At 45.1% G+C, this 22,871-nt stretch overlaps 1 protein-coding gene across 1 annotated transcript in view; it reads right to left on the reverse strand.

Moving 5' to 3' along the window:
• The window catches only part of LOC118833036 (maestro heat-like repeat family member 5), a 138,403-nt gene extending 117,546 nt beyond the window's left edge, over positions 1 to 20,857 (reverse strand). The window contains exons 1-3 of the mRNA XM_036740429.1: positions 20,844 to 20,857; positions 19,760 to 20,088; positions 18,522 to 18,667 (exon numbers count right to left, since the gene is read on the reverse strand). Of these exons, the coding sequence (XP_036596324.1) occupies positions 18,522 to 18,667; positions 19,760 to 20,088; positions 20,844 to 20,857 (489 nt within the window). The remainder of the gene's footprint in view (positions 1 to 18,521; positions 18,668 to 19,759; positions 20,089 to 20,843) is intronic.
• Between the last annotated feature and the right edge of the window lie 2,014 nt (positions 20,858 to 22,871).

The raw sequence follows: 22,871 nt of genomic DNA on the forward strand, positions 1-22,871 counted from the left end.
ATGGGTTTCTTCTTCAGGAATACCCATGAGAGTGAATCTGCCTCCTGGCATTAGAGACTCTTCTGTTGTTGCTTAAATGTGGGGCATTTGTTCAAAAATCACCTTCACAAATACAGGGAAGAGGGGGAGCCATGGGAAGATAGCAGGTTTTCTGAAAATTATCTGTGGGCTTTTGTGTACAGTAAACTCAACAGAAGTGATGGCTTCGATGTGGCAGAGAGGAATGCTAATGCCCTCTTGGGCTGCATTTAAAGGGGCATATCTGTCAGGCCATGTCTAGAGTAGCATGATTACTTGTGGGTGCCCCAATTTAAGAAGGATATTGAAACACACTGGAAGAGCGTCCAGAGGAAGGCAACCAGGATGGGGAAGGGCACTGGGACATGGCACGGGAGGATCAGCTGAAAGAACTGGGGATGTTTAGGCTGGAGAAGGGAAGATTCAGGAGGTGACTTTGTTCAAGTATTTGAAGCACTGTCATGCTGAAGAGGGAAGGGAAGAACTGGGAGTAATGGGTAGAACAGGGGTGGGGAACCTGAGTCCTCGAGGCCACATGTGGCCTTCTAGGTCCTCAAGCACAGCCCTTTGATTTACAGACCAAATCCTTTTATTAAGGGGATTTGTTCTGTGAAGTTTGGATTCAGTCAAAGGGCTGTACCTGAGGACCTAGAAGACCACGTGTTGTCTCGAGGCCACAGGTTTCTTATCCCTGGGGTGATGTCAGGAAAAATGTCCTTGATATAGCTGTCCAAAGGGTACCAGGCTGTCTCAGGTGATGGCTTCCACCTCATTGGAGCCAGATGGCCACTTAGCAGGTATGCTCAAATGGCAATTCAGTTGGGGTATAGGTTGGACTCCATGGTCACTATGTCATGGTCTCATGATTATAGAAGCCACTGATGGGGTGATTTTGCTGTCAGGAGGCTGAGACTTTCACAGACCAAAACCTAGCCCCAAAGCCACCTAGGCTTTGCTGCTGACAGACACTCATAATAAAGACAAGAGTTGGGGCTCCATAGGTGGGAAACACTGACCTTGCCTCCCTCACCAACCTCTTTTTTTTGGGGGGGGTGTTCAAATTCATTTGCAGCTAAGCCAGAGAGGATCTTGGGAAGATTAAGAGTGTCGGAACCCTGAGTTATGTAACATAAAGGTTTGATATCTAGGGGGACAGAAGGATCACTAAGCTTATCTGTTAACTAGGTATGGTGGGTATGGTGGGATCTGGCAGCTTGACCTAATCAAGGAGTAAAGTTGATAGGATTTTGTGGCCCTGAAGAGGTGAGCCCAACAGAGAGTAGTAGGGAACGATGTCCAGCAAAGATGCTGAGACTAATAAAGTAATGTCAGTGAAGCCTGGGGAGGCTGGCAGAGCCCAGCAGGCTCAGGTAGGCCAACAGGCCTCGGGAGGCTGGCAAAGCAATGGCCAGTGAGGAATGGGCCCAGAGAGAGCCGGGACATGGCATCACTACAAGATGGGGGATGTATGCTCAGCCCTGGAGATGGGAACTGCTCCTGCACATCTATTTCCTCCTTCTCCTCCTCTTTTTACTTCCTCCTCCTCTTTCTCCTCTGCCTCTTCCTTGTCTTCCTCTTCCTTCTCTTCTTCCTCCTATTCTTCCTCCTCCTCTTTCTTCTTCCTCCTCCTATTCTTCTTCCTCCTCTTTCTTCCTCCTCCTCCTCTTTCTCCTCTTCTTCCTCTTTGTCCTCCTCTTCCTCCTCCTCCTCTTCCTCTTCCCCAGCTATATCTCCTGTGGAGGTGAGGGCACTGAAGCTCTCACCAGCCCACACTTGCACCAGCCCTGTCAATGCAGCCTGGGGACATCTGGGGTGGCCCTGGTGCTCTGAAAAATATGCACACACATGTGGGGGCTCCTCATGTGCAATCTCTTCCCACTGAGAGTATGTATATTTGTGAGAGAACGTTCCTCATCTTTATGGGAAGAATGTTTTATTGTAAATTTTCTTACTATCCTATTTCATTAAATGTCTTTGCTTTGAACTAAACATGTCCTCGGGCTAAGAAAAAGTCAAAGCATTTGTATAAAGCCTCCCAGGAATTTCCCCCAGCAAAAAGGCTTGAAAAGCTCTCCATTCCCTGAGATGGGGACATCTCATCCCTGATAGCAGACCCTTGCATATGCAAAGGAGCACAGACAGCAAGAAGAGTGGGGTCCCCGGAGCCACTGGGGACCAGGCCCAAAGCCAGCCCCACCCCTCATGTACATTAGCATACTTTGGGGAAAGGAAGACCCTTTAGTGCTGTTGGCCATGAACCCCTAGCTTTACATTGTCTGAGGCCTCTTGGCAAGCTGGCCTTTCCATTGCCACACGCATGGGGCTCTCTCTCACAAACTCCCATAGACACAGAGCCTCCTGTGAAAATTGGACTGGATGTTTAATGAAGCCTGCAAATGAAGGCAGAGATAAAGCCACTGGAAGATCAGAAGATCAGGACTTCAAGTCCTGCCAGAATACTCAGTGCAATCATCCTCCTCCACTCCCTTTTCCTTATCCCCTTCCTCCTCCCCCTCTTCCTCCTCCTTTGCCTTCTACTCCTCTTTTTCCTCCCTCTCTTCCTCCTCCTCTTCCTCCTCCTGTTCTTCTTCCTTCTCCTCCCCCTCCCCTTGCCTATCAGCCACCTCCTCATCCTCTTCATCCTCCCCACTCACCACAGTTTTCCTGTCACTAGTTGTCCTTAGCCACTTTGTCTTTTTCCCAAGGTTCCCACCCTAGCTGTGGGGATCCCACTCCAATCCCCTGACCAGTGGGGTCCTTTAACCATGAGTGGGGAGGGGGTTGATTTACCTTTTCTCCCTTTTTCTATGGAGCCTTGGTCACTCTCATTGTAAGTAGCACCTGTCTCCTTCCACTGATCAGATCTCATCTCTGCTCTCTCTATGTCCTCTCAAGGTATGATTTCTTAATCTCCCCTTCCCTTTTTTTTTGATCCAAACAACAGTATGGCCTTGGCTTGAGGGCCCCATGATCCCAACTATGCCAAATGTCATCCACAGAGGGCCTGGGTTTGAATTGTGGGAATAGTAGACCAAGAACCAAATCAGAGTAGCAAAAAGACCTTTCATTGATGGAGAAAGAGATTAAATAGGTGGACTCATGTTTCCAGAAGCCAAGGAAAGACCTGGCAAAGTCTCTGAGATCCCGCCATCTATACAGGAAACTTGTAGAATCAGTGGTTTTGTCCAGCCAGAGAGTTCAAAGGGACAACTATGGCAGGCCCCCAAGAGTCACTGAGGTATCTAGACAGTTGTTACAAACATGCTAGTCACTCACTACCTAGTGGAGCAGATGTCATATGGGTGGCATTTATATAGTGCCTACTATGTGCTAGGTAAAGTTCTAAGTGCTTTGTAAATATTATGTCATTTGAAAATGTTATCTCAATCCATTAGACTATAAAATCCTTGAGGGCAGGAAATGTCTTTCTTTTTATTAATTATGTCCCACATAGTAGGCACTTAAAAATATTTATTGGATTTGATCCTCGCAAGCTGGGAGGTAGATGCCGTTTGTTCCCTTTTTTACAGATAAGAACACTGAGACAAAGAGGGGTTAAGAGACTTGCCCAGGATCACACAGGTGCTGTCTGAGGCTAGATTTGAACTCAGGTCTTTCTGGACTCCAGGCCTAGTACTCAATCCACTGAGCCACCTAGCTGCCCAGGGAGACCCTTTGTTCTCCATGTCTTTTCATCCAAAGTCTTCTGCAAACTCCATGTCCAACAGGTCCCACCAGGTCAAGACATAAAAACCGATGACACCCTTTCTCCTCCACATTCACACAACCCTAGTGTGCTCAATAACTGACCAACAATGCCATGTGCCTTCCTTCCTCCCTCATGCACTTCATTACCAATAATTCTTTGGTACACCAACTAGGTCTCTCAAACTTTTTATAGGTCACACCATCCTTACAGAACCTCCACTGACCCCTACTATCCCTTGAAGCTATTGCCCAATGTCTCTCCTCCCTTTCCAGCTGCCTGGAGGCCTGAGGCCTGCTCTCCAGTTCCTGACTGGGATTACCATTTCCTGTGAGGCCCAGGCCATGCTGCTCACTTCACTCCTAACCCAACTTAGCCCCTACACTGTCTGCCTCCTCCCCAGCTTCCTTGGCCCTATACTGCTCCACTCCCATCTCCCAGATCCCCTGTAAGTTGTGCCTTCCCCTGTTGGAATGTAAACTCCTTGAGAGTGGAGATGGTCTTGTTTCCTTGTATTTGTATCTCTCACACTTAGCACAGTGCCTGGTACGTATGGTTGTTCAGTTGTTCAACTCTTTGTGACCCCATTTGGGGTTTTCTTGGCAAAGATACTGCAGTGGTTTGCCATTTCCCTTTCCGGCTCATTGGCAGATGAGGAAACCGAGGCTAACAGGGTGAAGTAACTAGCCCAGGGTCACACAGCTAGTAAGGGTTTGAGGTTGGATTTGAACTTAGGTCTTCCTGACTCCAGGCTCTGTGCTCCATTCACTATGGTTCCACCTAGCTGCCTGGTTTATGTATGGTAAGTGCTTAATAAATGCTCTATCTATCTATCTAGTCTGTCTTTCTCAGCCAAACTCCTAGAAAAAGCTATCTATGCTCACTGCCACCATTTTCCCTCCTCTCACTTTTCAACGCTATGCAATTGGACTTTTGATCTCATCACTGTGTGACTGCTCTTTCTGAAGTTACCAATCAGCTGGAGAGGCAGTGTGGCATAGTCTTTAAGGTACTACACTAAGACACATGAGAAGACCTAGGTTCAAATCCTACCTCACTTACTACATGACTTTGGACAAGTCATTTAACCTGAGTTTCTCAGAAACTTTGCCTCAGTTTCCTTAACTGTAAAATAAGGGGGTTGAACTCAGTGGCCTTTTAAGGTCCCTTCAAGCCTAAAATTTATGATTTTTAACATTTTTTGAATTTTAATTTTTTAATTTAACTTCTTCAATGAACAAAAATCTACTTTCTTTCCCTCCAACATTGAAAAAAAGAAAAACCCTTGCAAAACAAATTCCTACATTGGCCATGCCCAGAAAAATCATCTATGTCTCATTCTACACCCTGAATCCGTCACCTTTCCGTCAGGAGGCAGGTGGCACCCTTCATCCCTATCTCCTAATGGCCATATCTAATGGTGTTTTTCAGGCCTCATCCTTCTTGACCTCTCTCTAATTCACTGGACCTGGATACTCCTCTCTCCTGGTTCTCTTCCTAGCTAACTGCTCCTTCACAGCTCCTTTCCAATTTTATCATCCAAATTACACCCCTTCACTGTGGGTGCTCCCCAAGGTTCTGTCCAAGGTCCTCTTCTCCCTCTAAACTCGGTGATTTTATTAGCTGCCATGGGCTTAATTATCATCTCTATGCCAATGACTCCCAGATCTATGAGTCCAGTCTCAGTCTCTCCCCTGAGCTTCAATCCTGTATCACCAATTGCCTGTTGGACATTTCAAACTGAATGTCCCAGAGGCAGCTTAAACTCAACATGTCCAAAACAGAATTTGGTGTCTTTCTCCCCAAGCCTGGCCTTCCAGACTTTCCTATTTCTGCCAAAGGCAGCAGCATTTCAGGTCTCTCTGGCTCATAACCTTAGTATATCTTCAATTCTTCACTCTCCCTCATCCCACATATCCAATTAGTTGTCTAATGTTGCTGTTTCTACCTCTACAATATCTCTCCCATCAGACCCCTTCCTTTTCATCCATATAGCTATCATCCTAATTCAGCCTTCGTTGCCTTTCACCTAGATTATTGCGACATCCTAATTGGCCTTCCTAGACAGCTAGGTGGCACTGCAATGGATAGAGCGCCAGGCCTGGAGTCAGGAAGATTCATCTTCCTGAGTTCAAATGTGGCCTCAGACACTTCCTAGCTGTGTGACCCTGGGCAAGTTGCTTAACCCTGTTTGCCTCAGTTTCCTCACCTGTAAAATGACCTAGAGAAGGAAATGGCAAACTACTCCAGTATCTTTGCCAAGAAAGCCCCAAATGGGGTCATGAAGCATCAGACATGACCGAACAACAATAATTGGTCTTCCTATCTCAAATCTCTTCTTGCTCCTGTCCGTCCTCCATACTGCTGCCAAAGTGATTTTTCTTAAGTGTAGATCTAATTCTGTCATTCCCCTTCTTAATAAATTTGGAGGTTTCTAACTTTCTCTAGTATAAAATATAAACTCCTCTATTTAGCTTTTGAAGCCCTTCATAACCTGGCCCAATCTATCTCTCCAGTCCCATTGGACATTATTTTCCCTCCCAAATTCTGTGAACAGCTTCTCTCTCCATCTCCAATCTCTGTGCCTTTCAATTGTTTGTGCCCTAGACCCAGAATGCACTTCCTTCTCCACACTTCATTCTCACAAAGTACCTTTGAGATGCAGCTCAACTATCTAGTGAAGCCTTCCATGATTCCGCCCCTTGCACTCTCCCCTTCCCCCAAACTGCTAGTGGCTTTTCTCCTAAACAACCTGGATTTAACTTCTTGGAATAGATTGGCATTTATTTACTTTATATTTATTTTGTATGTTTATAAATATATCATTGTTACCTCTCCCATTAGAATATAAGCTCCTTGTGAGGAGTGGTTGTTTCTTCTGTTGCCTTTATATCCCCAGAACCCAGAATACTGCCTGGTGCATAGGGGGCTCTTAAGAAATACTTGTGTGCAGTGGGTCCCCCTGGCTGAGACATTTCTCCCAAATGAGTCATCATGCCTGAAGGTGGATCCTGGGGTAAGAAGTCATTCCTGAGTAGGGCGATAGCAAGAGAATACCCAACTTTCCTTAACTAAATCAAGTCCCTCAGCTCAGATGAATGCTATTCCCACATACTCAAAGGACTGACCTCTTCAAAAGATCATGGGGAATGGGAGAGGTTTCACAGGAATGGAGAAGGCAAATGCCTTCTTGGTTTTCCAAAAAGGGAAGAGAGTGGAGTAAATTTGACTTTGATTCCTGACAAAATACCAGATGCAGTGCTCACATAATGCCCAGATGGTCTCATTGAGAATAAAATATACGAGGCAAGATCAGGAGAATGCTATCTTTCTAATTTGCCAAGATTTGAGCAAAGCTTTTTGACAAAATCCCTCATATGATCCTTGTGAACCATATGGAAAGACATGGGTTGGATGATCCTACATATAGTTTGGTGGATTCAGAATGGATTGACTCCAAAGAGTCCCTAGTAATGGTTTGATATCATCATGGAGAGAGGACTATAGTAGGGAGGCCCAAGGATTTCTGCTGAACCCTGTGCTGTTCAACATTTTTATCAATAAATAAGGGCATAGATGGTATGCTTGTCATAGATGGTATGATACAAAGTTAGGAGAGGTGGCTGACACAGTGGATGATAATCAAGGTCAGTCAAAGGAACTGGGAATATTTAACTTAAAGAACTGAAGACTTAAGGGGAGCATGATAGCTGTCTTTGAAAGGAACTGAGGATGTTCTCTTTGGCTTAGGTGGGACCAGTGATAGGATTCAGCTGTTTCATACCAGTTCAGCAGAACTGGTACCTAATTTTAGGTTGAGTTCCGTGAACTGGTTGTTAGTGGCGGCAGGGCCTGCACCCGCCATGTCAACAGCAGCAGCAGCGCCTCGGCTCAGTTCTGTGGAAAATTGGTTGTTAATTTATTTGAATCCCACCACTAGGTGGGACCAATGAAACTAGGGGTGTGGAGGTTAGAGAACTGAAGACTTAGGGAGGCCATGATCTCTGTCTTCAAGTATCTGAAAGGCAGTCACACAAAAAAAGGATTAGCAGTGTTCTGCTTGGTCCCAAAGGGCAGAACTGGGAGCAACTTAGCTCTTACACCTCCAAGGAGACAAATTTAGGCTCAGTGTCTAGACAAACAAACATTCCTTAAGCAAAGGGAAGGGAAGAGAAGAGAATCAGGACCTACTATGTGCCAGACATTATGCTAGATCATAGAATGATTGCTATCTGAAGTGGAATGGGTTGCCTTGAGAGGTAATGTTTTCTCCCTCCCTGGACATCTTCAGAACAAGCTTAATGGCTACTTGCGAGATCTATTAGAGAGGACATTCTTGTTCAGGTATGAGTTGGACTAGAGGGACTCTGAGGTCTCTTCTAACTCTGAGATTCTGGAATTCTTCAAGCAATGACTAGATGACCTTACATGGAAGGTATCATTTAGTCCAGGTAGTTTTTGTGGGGAGTCAATAGTCTCCATGTATTTGGGTTCAGGTAGCATAAACCATTGCTTCAACTGACACTCAGATAAATATAGTTTTCTTGACTGTGGCTCAAGGAGCCAAGGCTTCAACCACTCCTAAGACCCTACCTGACTTTGGTGAGTGGGTGACAGGAGGTGGAATGCATCATCTCCTCAGCATGAGCCTGGCAGTTCAGGGGACTTTGTTTACAACAGTGAGGACCAGTCTTTTAAATTCAAGTTTTTGACTCACACTGGGATGCCACAGAACAAAGAAAGGTCAAGGGGCTAGTAGGTTCCCTCTGGATGAACCCTGAAACTATGAAGGCCCTTATTCCAGGGAAGTAAAGTTGAAGGTGTTATAAGGAAGAAGAACTGAGTAGCAGAGCAGTATAGCTATTCCCATGTGTCTGTATTTGTGTTCCTCTGTTATATAAGTGCCTCTGGGGACTTGTGCACTGGGCTGTACTTTGAGCTACCTGAAGTCTTGGGTACAGACTATACCAAAGGGCTGGACAGGGATGATTCTTTTTCAAAAGGTCAATGACAGTCACATTCTTTACAACACTTCCTGAGTCTGTCACTAGTCAGAGGTTACAGAACCCTGACAAAATCAACTACCTAATTTGATTGTCCTTCAATTTATTATGCTTTACAGATACTGTGTTTTTGTTTTGTTTTGTTTTATTTTGTTTTACAAATTGAAGGTTTGTGGCAACCCTACATCAAGCAAGCCATTTTTTCAGTACCATTTTTTTCAGATACCAAATGCTCACATTGTGTCTCTCTGTCACATTTTGGTAATTCCCATAATATCTGAAAAATTTTCATTATTATTATATCTGTTATAGTGATCAATGTGATCAGTGATCTTTAAGGTTACTATTTTAATTGTTTTAGGGTGCCATGAACCATACCCATATAAGATGGTGAACTTAATAAATGTTACATGTGTTCTGACTGTTCCACCAATATGCCGTTTCCTCTCCCCCCACCATTCCCTAAGACAGAACAATATTGAAATTAGGCCAACTAATAACCCAACAATGGCCTCTAAGTGACCAAATGAAAGGAAGACTGAATTGATGTGGCAAACTTCATTGTTGTGTTACTTTAAGAAATTGTCACAGCCACACCGACTATCAGCAACCATCACCCTGATCAGTCAGCAGCCATCGACATTGAGGCAAGAACCTCCACCAGGAAAAAGATTACAGCTTGCTGAAGGCTCCTATGATGGTTAGCATTTTTTTTAGCAATAAAGTATTTTAATTAGGGTATGTATATTTTTTAGTCATAATACTATTGGACACTACAGTATAGTATAAATATATCTTTTATATGCATTGGGAAACCAAAACATTCATGTGACTTGCTTTATTGTGATACTCGCTTTATTGCAGTGGTCTGGAACCACACCCTCAATATCTCCATGTCTGTATTTCATGTCATTCTATCCCTAGCTGAAATCAGAAACCAATCACCCCACTTCCTTATTTCTTCAACTGACATCTTCACCCAACTGCCCTACATCCTTAGGTAACCCGACGCTCCGAGGATATATATAGGCTCGGGGGATATCCTATAATAAGTATGAGTACCATCACTAGAAGCAGAGGGCTGCTCTGCATGGGGCTTACCGTAACCTGAAGCATGTGCTGCAAGGCCAAGCTGGTGAAGGTTTGGATCCAGTGTTCACTAAGGAAAGGGCCTGAGGTGATAACAGTCTCCAGCACTTGTAATATACGAAATTTGTGTTTAGTTTCCAGTTGCTATGGGGAAAGGAGAAAGGTAATTCAATCCCTGAAACATTTTAGTCCCTGCTGTGCACTTGGCCAGGTGTTAAGACACTGAGATGCAAGATAATTATAGTCTTTCACAGTAGGTTCAAATTGCATGTGTGACCTTAATATTATAGATCATGCTATTAAAAAAAGTTAGAAGAGAAATAGGTCATATACCTCTCACAGCTATGGGTAGGAGGTGTATTCTTAACCAAACAAGGAACAGAAGCAATTATAAAAGATAAAATAGATAGCTTCTGCACAAACAAAATCAATATACCTAAGATAAGAAAGGAAGTGGTTGGGAGAGGGGGAAACAATTCTTATATCAAATTTCTCAGATAAGGGTTTGGTATCCAAGATATATAGACAACTAACAGATATCTATATAGATTTATCTATAGCTACAACTATATCTATGATCATATATATTCTCATATACATAAGACTTTATGTATATAACCAAAAGCCACTCCCCAATAGATAAGTGCTCAAAGGATATGAACATATCTTTAAAAAATTAAGAACTATTAACAGCCATATGAAGAATGCTCCAAATAATAAGAAAAACATAAATCAAAACGGTCCTGAGGCTTCACCTCACACTCTGAAAATTGGCAAAGATGACAAAAAATGAAAATAGTTAGTGCTGGGGTATGAGCGGGAAGATGGGGACACTAGTGCATTGTTGGTAGAACTGTGAATCAGTGCAACCATTCTGGAAAGCAATTTGGAATTATGCATACCTAGATAGTGGATCTCAACTGAACATTGTATTCTAATCATTCTGAGAGGTATTTGAGGAAAATACCTTTACAACCTATGAAAGAATTGGGATTTGGTGAGCTGAGTGACTAAACAGGACAAAAAGTAAGCTTAAAGATTCCTTAGGAAGTTGTTACGGTCCAAGGGAAGGACACCGAGCCTCTGTTACCAACTATCACTGGGATGTTAGCTTTGCATCTACTACATAAAATAGAAACTCTTCTCAGCTTTTGAAGCCCTTCATAACCTGGTCCCAAGCTCACTTCCCAGGCTCAGTGGGCATCATCGCCTCTCATGAATTCTGCCACCCACTCAGACCCAGTCTTCTCTTTAATTGTCACACATGAGCACATTATCCCCTATCTCTTTGTCTTTGCACTGGTCACCTGCCATGCCTGGAAAGCACTCACTCTTCACCTCTACCTCATAGAATCTCTCTCTCCTTCAAGGCTCAGCTAAAGCCCCACCTTCCACATAAAACCTTTCCTAATTCCCCCCAACTGCTAGTACTCCCCCCCCAAACTACCTTGTACCTACTATTGTATTTATTAACTTTATATTATGCTTATAAACCTATATATGTACTTACTGTCTCCATCATTAGCATGTAAATTCCATGTGAGTAGCAATTGATACATTCTTTGTATGTGTATTCCCACCACCTAGCCTAGGGCCAGGAACATAGGAATGCTTAATATACAACTTTGCCCATCTGGACCTTGATGGGGATAGCCTAGGACCCCAAAGTCAAGAGCCTAGACCAGCAGCCTTGCTTCTAACCTAGACCCAATAGCCATCATTGAAGGGTAATCACTGTGGAGAAGGGGTCCACCTTCCTTTCCACCATCAACACCAGCTGCTGCTCAACTGCCATGAATGGACAGGTAAACCCAAGAGGCCCAGGAGTGGTAACACTACCCGACCACTGGTCCTACTTCCAGGCCATTCATATCTTACAGCCATCATCCCAGGAGGCAACCCCACCCTCAGTGTGGCTTGGCAACTGTGCTAGAGGCACAGTAACTTAAGACATAGAAGTGAAAGTTCTCCCCACTAGTAATTGGTAGGCCTGACTTGGGTTGCTCCTCTGCTAGTTGGGGTTTGGTACTGGGGTAACTAGGTTTGCCCCGTGGATAGAGCACTGGGCTTAGAATCAGGAAGACTCATCTTCCTGAATTCAAATCTGACCTCAGCCACTTCCTAGCAGTGTGACCCTGGGCAAGTCACTTCACCCTGTGGGCCTCAGTTTCTTTATCTGTAAAATGAGCCGGAGAAGAAAATGGCAAACCACTCTGGGGTCTTTGCCAAGAAAACCCCCAGTGGGATCATGAAGAGTCAGATAGGACTGAAATGACTGAACGACAACAACTAGAGTCAACTGAGACAAGCCCAGGTCATAACAGTTAACAAGATGAGAGTTAAGCCATGGCATAGAAAAGAGATGGCAGAGATGCTAGAGCACTTGGTTTGAGTAGATATGGACTTCTCTTGCCTCCATATGGACATGTCTATCCAGTGGAGTCGGATTTGGTGATTCCCATCACTATAGCGCAACCATCTTGGGACAGCAGCCAGATCTGAAGGACCCTGATCCCAATGTGTGAGGGGTGCTTCTTATGCCCTTAGGTTAGTTACCGGGAAGCTGGCCAATCAAAGGAGGTGTAGCTTAAACCTTAGCCCCCGGAGCAGACATGCACAACATGTGGCCTACCAAAGGATTTTGGGTGGCTTGGGAAAAATGGAGAGGATGTAAAAGAAAATAAAGATAAAACAAGTGCTTTGTCCATGCCCCACTTAACCCACCTTCCACTAGTCACTGTTGTGCCTATCATGTAACTTGGCAAGTGCGTTGCCACTGTGCACTCTTTCCTGTTTGTCATGTGACCTGTGGCAACCAACCATCATCAGTCTGTCTCTAAAAACCTATTTGCAGCCTGAAGAAGTTTAGCCTATTTTAATTTTGGCCCCTACCTACTGCCAAGTTGTGCAGGTCTAGGCTGGGGAAATCCAGTCTCTTATACAGCTTTGTCATCTTTCAGAGAAAAAACTAGGCTAACCCATAGTGCGTGCACCTGAGAATGCTGTTAGATGGTGGTTCTATCATAGCACTAAAGTCCTGGCCACCACCAAATGGGTCACCATCAGACGCATGGAAATGACATTAAAGGAGAGTCATTACCACTTGCTTTGTTGCTGCACCCTAAGACCATGGGATCTTTCTCTCTGACCTGCAGCTGAACTCTTCCATGTGTTTTCTCACCCATGTGAGCTCCTTGAGAGCAGGTATAACATATAAAAAGTTCGAGAGCCATAGTTTCTGGGTAATTAATCATTTTATTAATAATGCTAGTTGTTGTCAGTATATTATTAATAAAAGCATGGTCATTTGGCCATGTCCCTTAGACCAAAAGACCAGTCATGGAACCCACTCAATACTTCTATGTCCTTGGGAGAGTTGGTGCTCCTGAGGGTGGAAATCAACTCTGATTGGTTGGCAATTAATGAGAGAATGAATATTACAATGAGAAGTGGACCTATTCTAATGAGGGTCTGGGGTATGGACTCTGATCAGTCAGTTTTAGTCAAAAGAGACCCATCTATATTCATATCACCCATCTGAAAAAAGGTAGAACTGACATTTTCCCAGACCTGAGTAAGACACAATGGGCCGGAATCCAGCAATTCATAGAACTTTACCTTTGGATCAGATCTGAGTTCTCCCTCTCACTATCAGCCCTGCACTTCAAAGGCTGCCCAAGTAAGCTACAGGGGCTGATTTCTGAATGAAAAAGTGGACAATGGCAAAAACCTGGGTCCTAACTCAAGAATCAGTCATTAAATACAAGAGAGAAATAATAATTTCTCTCACAGGGATAGTCTGACTTTTCTATTTAGTGTTTCTTTAGTACCTAGCTTTGCACATTGCAAGTGTTTAATCCGTGCTTATTCATTCATTCACTCATTCACTCATTCATTCATTCACTCGTTCACTCATTCAACAACCCTGCAAGGTATCTTCTGTTATTATTCCCTTTTAACAGTTAAAGAACCTGAGGCAGAGCATTTTCAGAAACAAATACTTGTGGATTTCCATCTAAAATCTAACCCTTCAAATGGAGAGAATCAATCAACCAACAGTGTCATAAGAGCCTTCTTTGTGCCAGGTGCTGAGAGGCCGTGGAGGTAGGAATTCAAGCCTGAGATAGTCCCTGTTCTTAAGGAGCTCACAATCTAGTGGGGAGACAGAACATCTTCACAGATAAGTATCCACAGGCTCTATACCAAAGAAATCAAAAGTGATTTGGGAGATGGGATATTGAAAATTGGGGGAAATCGGGAAAAGTGGGAAAATCTTGAAGTTCCAAGAGGCAGAGGTGAGGACTGAGAGATGGCATGTCTTGGTTAATGCAAAAAATCTGCTGCTGGGCCCAGAGGGCTAGGGAACCCTCTCCTTTCACTAAGGGATCCATTTACTCTGAATTGAGGCTAACAATCCAACTTGGTTCAATCCTGGGGCAGTTGGGCCTTTCTGATATCACGCCCAGAACTCTATCTCCTGCACGACTCACCAACTAACGTTTATAAAGCACCTACTATGTGCCAGCTACTGTGCTAAGCATTTAACAATTATTGTCCCATTTGATCCTCACAACAACACTGGAGGTAGGTGTTGTTATTATCCTCATTTTACAGACAAGGAAATTGAGGCAAACAGAGGTTATTGGTTTTCTTTAAATGATTCACTCAGGTTCACATAGCTAGTAAGTGCCTGAGACCTGTTTGGAACTCAGACCTTCCTAACCACAGGCCCAGCACTTGCTCCATCCCACCACCTAGCTGCCTTTAGGAGGGAAACACTAGAAATGAGCTGCAACCATAAGTCATTTGTCCCTGGGGTGCTGAGGTTGGGAGGCAATTAGCCAAAGAGGGTAAGGGCTGGTAATAATATAAAGGGCTGGTAATAACAGATTTTCCTGAAGTCTTTGAAATCAAAGGAATAGGACTTCAAATTAAAAAAAGGGAGGGAAAGGAAGCTCACATGAATCTTTTCAAGGGAGCTAGCTCGTACAATAAGAGCAAGAGAAAGGACGAGTAATCCACAAGAGACAACACCTAAAAAGAGAAGACCAAATTAAACTCATATGGCTTCAAAGTGCACACACAGGTGGGAACAGGATGGCTAATGAACCCAGTGCCCTGGAGACCCTACTGCAAGCAAGGTGATGCCTTCTAGGGATCACTGCCAGGAACCTAGGAGATGAGGCCCACAACTGGGATATACCAACAAGGACAGGTCCTGGAGACCCTACTGCAAGTAAGGTGATGCCTTCTAGGGATCACTGCTAGGAACCAGGGAGATGAGGCCCACAACTGGGCTATACCAACAAGGACAGGTCCTGGGGACCCTACTGCAAGTAAGGTGATGCCTTCTAGGGATCACTGCTAGGAACCTGGGAGATGAGGCACACAACTGGGATATACCAACAAGGACAGGTCCTGGAGACCCTACTGCAAGTAAGGTGATGCCTTCTAGGGATCACTGGTAGGGACCAGGGAGATGAGGCCCACAACTGGGATATACCAACAAGAATAGGATCAGTAATAGGGGAATGGGAAATTGAACTGAATTGGGAGGAGGAGGTTACAGTGGCCTTGTATAGTAAGAAGATAGGATCTGGAGAAAATCCAGGAGGCAGGGAGAGGAAATGGGGTAGGGAAGGCATGGTGATGAGGATCAGTGGAGGAAGATGCAGTAGTCATGTTGTCTGTTGCGCTACAGCAGTGATGAAGGAGGGCTTGGATTAGCTTGGAGTCTCCTGGAGCTTTCCTCTGCCCAGAGTGGGACACTGAACACATTTGGGACTTTGCTTTAACAATCATTTTGATCTTCAAAGGGAGGAGGAAGCACCCAAAGGGACTGTTCATCTGGATCTGATTCACACCAGCCACTCCACCAATTCTAGTTCACACCCCCCTTCAAAAGGCTTGATGACCACTTGTTGGCACCACTGTAGAGGGGATGTGGTCAGGCAGGAGTTAGATTACTTGGCCTGGGGGGGCATCAAATCTTTAAATCTCTGATCCTATGTGTGACCTTGGTCAGGTACTTTCATATCCCTGGCCCTTAGTTTCTTCCTCTGTAAAAGGAGAAGTCAGATGACTAATGTGAAAATATGTTTAATGTGAATGTATATGTAGAGCCTATATTGAAATGCATGCTGTCTTGAGGGGGAAGGGGGGAGAAAATTTGGAACTCAAAAGCTTTTGGAAAGGAATGTTGTAAACTAAAAATAAATTATTTTTTTTTAAAAACGACAGGTTGGACTAGGTGGCCTCCGAGCTTCCTTCCAGCTCAAGATTTAGGAAGTCCTTGAGCAAGTGACTTCAATCTCTCTGAGCCTCAGTTTCCAGCTCTGTAAAATGATCCCCCACCCCCCGCCCCAAGAGCTGTCCCTTATAATGAAGATTTAAAAAGAAAGGAAAGGAATAAGAGGAAAAAGGTAATTAAAACCAATCAATCCATCAAAAGCATCTGAAATCGATGTCTTTTCCCATCCTGTGAATGGCCCACTCTGGCCTCTGCAGAGAAGTAAGAAGGTGCCTTCTCATCCCTCTTCTTTGGCCCCAAGCTTATTCTTTGTAATTTCGTAACACTCATTTTCGATTGTTTTGTGGTAGTCCTTTCCATTCACAGTATGGTAGTCATTGTGTATATTGTTTTGACCACATTTGTTCTTATCCCAGCCTTGGGAATGGTTCTTCTCTTTACTGGATTCAATCCCAACTCAATTCAATAGACTTTTATTAAATTTCTACCATATGGGAGGCCTAGGGCTGGGTCCTGGATATACAAAGACACATGCCACAGGTCTTCGTCTCCATGAGCATAATCTAATGGGGGAAAGACATGTACATGTAACCTGAGGCCCAGGACTCGAGTTACATACACAAGTGAGCAAGAACATTGTGAGGATGGATTAAGGAAGAGTGTGATGGGAAATATGAGGAGGGTGAGGTAACTTTCATCTAGAGGGGTCAGGTACAGAAAGCTTCATAGAGAAGGCGATGCCTGAACTAGGCTTTGAATGAAAAGAGTGAAGACAGGAGTGGGGGAGTCCATGCCAGGCATAGGGCCTGGCATGGACAACGATGGCACAAAGATGGAGTAGCCTGGATGAGAAGAGAGGCTGGAGAGTATTCCAATTAACCATCCTAATAGGGCAGGGAGCCAGAACGCAGAGGGCTTGAATGCCAGGTTCAGGAGTTTATAGTTTGTTCAGTGAATGACGGGAAGCCATTTTTAGAAGGGCAATATCCCAAATCTGGTTTCTATTTGCAAAGCATCTTCTTCCCCAAACCCCGTCAGGTGGGTAGTATAAGTGCAGTACTAGCACCCCTACTTTCTAAATGAGGAAAATGAAGTCCTCAGAGGGTGAGTCATTTGTCCATGTTTACAATAGTTGGTAAAGAGGTGGGTCTCAAACTCCAGTGTATAACACGCTGCCTGATCAGAGTGCCTACCAGAACGACGTCAGGCAACTGAGTAGAAGATGAATTGGAGCGGAAGAGGCTGGACGCAGGGGGACCAGTTAAAAGTATCACAGTCACCTAGGTCAGAGAGGATGAAGGTCAGGGAGAGAGAAGATGTGGAGACAGAATCAACAAGCCGTGGCAACTGATTAGATATTCAGGAGGGAAATAGATGGAAAGGCCAAGGATGACTCCAAGGTGCACAGACCCGGATGACTGGAAGTATAAAGAAATTTGGAGAGGCAGATTCAGGGATAAGTCTCACTTGGAATACAATGAATTTTCCACTATCATTGCTGTTGTTGTTCAGTTGTGTTGGCTGCTCTGTGACCCTATTTAGGGTTTTCTTGGGAAAGATACTGCAGTGGCTTGCCCTTTCCTTCTCCAGCTCATTTCACAGATGAGGAAACTGAAGCAAACAGGGTGAAGTGACTTGCCCAGGGTCACACAACTAGTAAGTGTGTCTGAGGTCAGATTTGAACTCAGGAAGAGTCTTCTTGACTCCAGGCCCAGCACTCTATCTACTGCAGCGCCACCTAGCTACCCTGCTTTTCCCAATGTTACAGAAGGTAAAATAGAGGCTCTAGGAGGAGAAATGATTGGTCCAAAGTCATTCAGATCATTTGGAAAGGAGCTAGGATAAAAATGTAGGTGTCCATATGACTATCCCCGCAGTAAAAGTCAAGAAGAAAGAATTTGATCCACATGGGCAAGTATGAGTACAAACACACACAGCCCAGCTTCCACATGGCCACGAAGAATCACCTTGGCTACTACCTTGATTCTAACTCAGATTTCTACAGCACTTTGGGGGGTTTCCTAAGCACTTTTACCCCAATACCTCCCCTTGCCATGAGCTAGACAGTATATTATTATCCACATTTTACAGGTTACACAACTGATAAATAGCCAGGATTTGTTCTCCACCTAGGTCTCTGGGACCCCAAACCCAGTGCTCTTGTACAATGCTGCCCAGCCTCCTCCAGGCTCCTCCAAGAGCCTGAGTCCTCCTCCACATTCCCAGGTCTAGACCTACTGGCTCTCTTTGGGGAGGACTTTGCCCCACTTTGAGCCCTCCCCATTCCCTTGTCTGTTCAACTTCTGAGAAGTGGGGGCCCATGCCTTGCTGGGCTCACTTGCTGAATAATGGGACTGTTTCTCCCACCCTTTCTCTCCCCAGGACATTTCCCAAGGGAGCAAATCGGACTGTTTCCTCCACCAGAGCCTGGCTGCCTGGGGACAGGGAGCAATACCTCTTCATGTTCTTGGAGATACTGTTGGATTGTTGTTAATACGATGCCTTGATGATTCTGTGCCATGCTGCAAAGCTTTAACATTGAGGCTTTCACCTGGTAACATCTCTTCATTCCCAGAGATTTAAGGATTTTAAAACAGATGGCTAAGGGGAGGGAGAGAAAGGAAAAGAGATAGTATATGGGTGTATAAAATGACAGTGTGTCTCCTAGAACAACTCTCTTCTTTTATGGACAGGGAAGGTAAGACCCAGAGGGCAGTCAGTCAGCAAATATCTAGTAAGCACCTACTATGTACCAGGCACTGTGCAAAGCACTGGGGATACAAAGAACGGCAGAAGATAGTCCCTTGCTGTTAAGAAGCTCCTCTCTGCTCATGGTCACAATATGGTTAGTTAATGGCTGAGCTGAGACCAGGACCAAGTCTCAGTCCTGGCTCACAATGTAGGATAATATAGAGGAGTCAGAAGCCTGGAATTTGAATCTTGGTTCTGCTACCTCCTACCAATGCAGCCTTATACAGATCACTGCCCTATTCTGTGCCTGAGGGGGTTGGACTAGATGTGCCCTTGTAGTTTTTAAATCCTATGACCTAGAAGTGGTCAGAGCTGGGAAGGACCTCAGAGATTATCTAGTCTGATGTTCCCACTATACAGCATTACCTCTATGACCCCCTTCCCAGATCCTGGTGGAACTCTCCCCCTTCCACCTACCCATACCTATTCTGTGTTAATTCCAGAACTTTGGTCTCAGCCAAATAATCCCTGTTAGGCTGTAACTGGCCGATACTGGTTTATGCTCTCCCTGCTCCCGAAGCATTTCCCTAGAAGACTCCAGAGGACTGAAAAGTCTTTACAACCCAGTGGAATGAAGTTTAAATAATGTTTCAGGCATCACCAAGCTCAGTGGGGAGGTATTTGGGGACAAAGGGCCATTCTGACCCCTCTCTATCCCCAAATCACATTACAGAGGTAGCTGCTGACTGCCTACCCATAAGGCCTTGAGGACAAACGCTGCAATCTAGGACCAGGAAGCAATGCTCAATTGACATATAGTTACAGGGTTCAAAAGCTCAGGAGTCCTGATAATGGGTGGGAGGTGGGAGGGGGACCTTCCTAGCCAGTAAGTAGCTGCTGGGTCACTTCCCAAAGTCTCTACCTGCCTATGACTCTGTGATTCCGTCAGCAGTGAGCCCCAGACCTTTCCAAGCACCCAGTCACTGTCCATCGGGGGTTCACTCTCACCTGCATTCCTGGCTTCTTCAATAAAAACCCCTATCTTCACAAGCTCTGGGTCTACCTGAGACCACCTGGCCCTTCGAAAACAGCGGGCCCAGCAGCATCCAGAGCCACAGGTAACCGAGCTTCTGGTATTGCTTAAGAGCACCATCCTGGATTCTTCAGGATAATGAGGAAGGACCTTGTGTGGCCAGAGCTGGGAAAGCCTAGACGAGGTCTTGCTCCCTGAAGGCAGGTCTGGCTGGCTGATGAGGGGGCTTTCAATTTCCAGGTCACTGGATGAATCATAGGTCTGCAGGGAGGGCTGTCTAAAGTAAGAGACCGAGGACCTGCAATAATAATAACAATAATTCACATTTCTATAGGGCTTTAAAGTTTGCAACAAGTCTGGGAAGTAGGGAATAGAAGTCTCCATTTTATAGATGGGAAAACTGAGGCTTGGAAAGGTGCTTGTTATCGTTGTTACTATCTAGTAAATGTCTGATCAGAAATAGAGGAGTGTCAGTCAGTATCCAAAGGAAAGGAATAGACAGCCAAGGGCCACATTGGTCCTGGCAGGTTAAAGATTCCGAAGATATCTATTGGTTAGATCCACTGTGAAGTACTCTTCGGAGCCTCCGAACTCTAGAGCTGGAAGGAAGGGACCCTAGAGGCCATCAGATCCCAAGTTCTCATCTTACAGGGGAGGAAACTGAGGCCCACAGGGAAGTGCACTGACTTGGCCAGGGCCCAGCAGCTTGCGTCTGGGGATAAGATGTGCATGGCTTGCCATCTTTACTATGGCAGAGTTAAAGAGTCAAAAATGTGGCAAGTATGAGGACATCTGTCCTTTCCCATGTCCGTAAATGGGGTCTGCATGGCCCTGTACATGGGTAGTCACAGTGAGGAGTGGGGTACGCCATGGTGATGGTGGGACTGCTGGCCAGGGGAGAACCTGAAGACCATGGGAAGAACATAGGCATGGGTGGTGGGAGGTGGGCTGGGGCGGGGGAGCCAAAAGACAGATAAAGTTTCTTTGCCTTTGTGGCACTGGGAAGGTGGCATCAAAAGAATGGAGGATTGTACAGGGACTTCCTGGCCTCACCTGAAAAGGTACATGGTTGTGTACTGGGAGTCATAGAGATCAGCAGGGAGCTGGGAGGGGGAGGGGAAAGAAAGAGGTGGGAGTAGGGAAGAAAGAAAGGGGAGGGAGAGGAAGGAGTGAGAGAAGGGAGACAGAAGGGAGAGTGAGGAATAGAGGGAGAGGAAGCCAAAGGGTGGGGACAGAGAGAGGGAGGGAGGGAGGGAGAGAGAGAGAGAGAGAGAGAGAGAGAGACAGAGAGAGAGAGACAGAGAGAGAGAGACAGAGAGAGACAGAGAGACAGAGAGACAGAGACAGAAAGAGAGAGAGAAAGGGAGAGACAGAGATAGATAGAGGGAGAGACAGAGAGAGAAAGGGAGAGACAGAGAGAGACAGACAGAGGGAGAGAGACAGACAGAAAGACAAAGACAGAGAGACAGAGACAGAAAGAGAAAGAAAGGGAGAGACAGAGAGAGAGACAGAGGGAGAGAGACAGAGACACAGAGAGAGAGAAAGGGAGAGACAGAGAGAAAGATGGAGAGAGACAGAAAGAGAGAAAGGGAGAGAAAAAGAGAGAGAGAGAGAGAGAGAGAGAGAGAGAGAGAGAGAGAGAGAGAGAGAAGAGAGACAGAGACAGAGAAGGGGAGAAGGAGAGGAAGAGGGAGAGGGAGAGAGAGGCACACACACAGAGAGACAGAGAAGGGGAGAGAAAGAAGGAGAGGGAGAGGGGGAGAGGAGAAGAGAGAGAGAGACAGAGACAGAGAGAAGGGGAGAGAAAGAAGGAGAGGGAGGGGGGAGAGAGACACAGAGAGAGAGAAAGAGGAGAGGGAGAGGAAAAGGGAGGAGAGAGAGGGAGAGGGGAAGGGGAAAGGAGATAGGGAAATTAAGAGAGAGAAGGAGAAGGGGAAAGGAAGAGGGAGATGGGGAGGAGAGAGAAAGAGACCACCATCATCACAACCCATCCCCCTTCAAGTGGAGGCAGGCCAAGCCAAGACTTGAGGAAAGTGGAGTAGGAGCACAAAGGAGCCTTCAGATTCAAGACTGTGACTCAGTATTTATAGGCTTCTTGGGAATGAATGTTTGCTCAAGCTCAGATTTCTGTTTGGTTTCTCTACTTTTAATAAAAATCTTTCTATGTAATATTGTGACATATAGGTGGAAAGTAAAGTTTCCAAGGTGGGGGCCAAGAAAGTGAGGAAATTCTTTAATGTTTACCCAGGCCCTGTGTCTCTGACACATGGGTTCCATCATCATCCTCCCAATTTCTACAGCATTTTAAGGTTTATAAAATATTTCCTTTAGAACAATGCCGTATCAGATGGTATAGCTATTATTCCCCAATTTACAGAAAAGGAAACTGAGTCTTAGGTTAGTAGTTATAGTAATAGTAAGAGCTCATATGTCTTATACTTCATGGTTTCCAAAATACCTTCTTTAGGGGAGAGAAGGGGATGCACACATGTGCATATGTGTGTGTGTGTGTGTGTGTGTGTGTGTGTGTGTTTGCAGATAAGGAAACTGAGTTCAGAAAAGGGAAATGGCGTGTCCATAGTCACATAACTAATTAGTCCATAACTAGTCGAATAACTAATTAGGACTCTAACCTAGGTCTCCTGCCTCAGCTCTACTGCACTTTCCACTAAACCTCAGCGGTTCCAACAGTAATGCCTGTAACAGTCAGATGCCTACTGACTTAAAAAATGCTTATTGACTGGTTGATGTGACACATATGTCTTACTTTTTACTTTATAAAGCATCAATACACACGATCTCATTGGAGCTTTATAACATTCCTGTAAGGTAGGGAGGGCAAGGATTGTGATCTTATTTTGCAGATGGGAAAACTGAGGCTTAGTGTCTAGGGCCAGGTACTGGAGGTGGGGGAGGCTCAGGATTATGGGCCTAACTGGTGAGCCTAGGAGCATTCAGGGCTAAGGAGTCCAAATCAAGGTTCAACAAACCCTGAGGAACAGGAAATCTTTAAAAGGGTCCCAAATTCAGTAAGAGATTAGCCCCCCTTCCTTCTGGCACTTTACTCCGTCTTCCACTTCA

This window comes from Trichosurus vulpecula (genome assembly GCF_011100635.1).
Source record: "Trichosurus vulpecula isolate mTriVul1 chromosome X unlocalized genomic scaffold, mTriVul1.pri SUPER_X_unloc_1, whole genome shotgun sequence".
NCBI lineage: Eukaryota > Metazoa > Chordata > Mammalia > Diprotodontia > Phalangeridae > Trichosurus > Trichosurus vulpecula.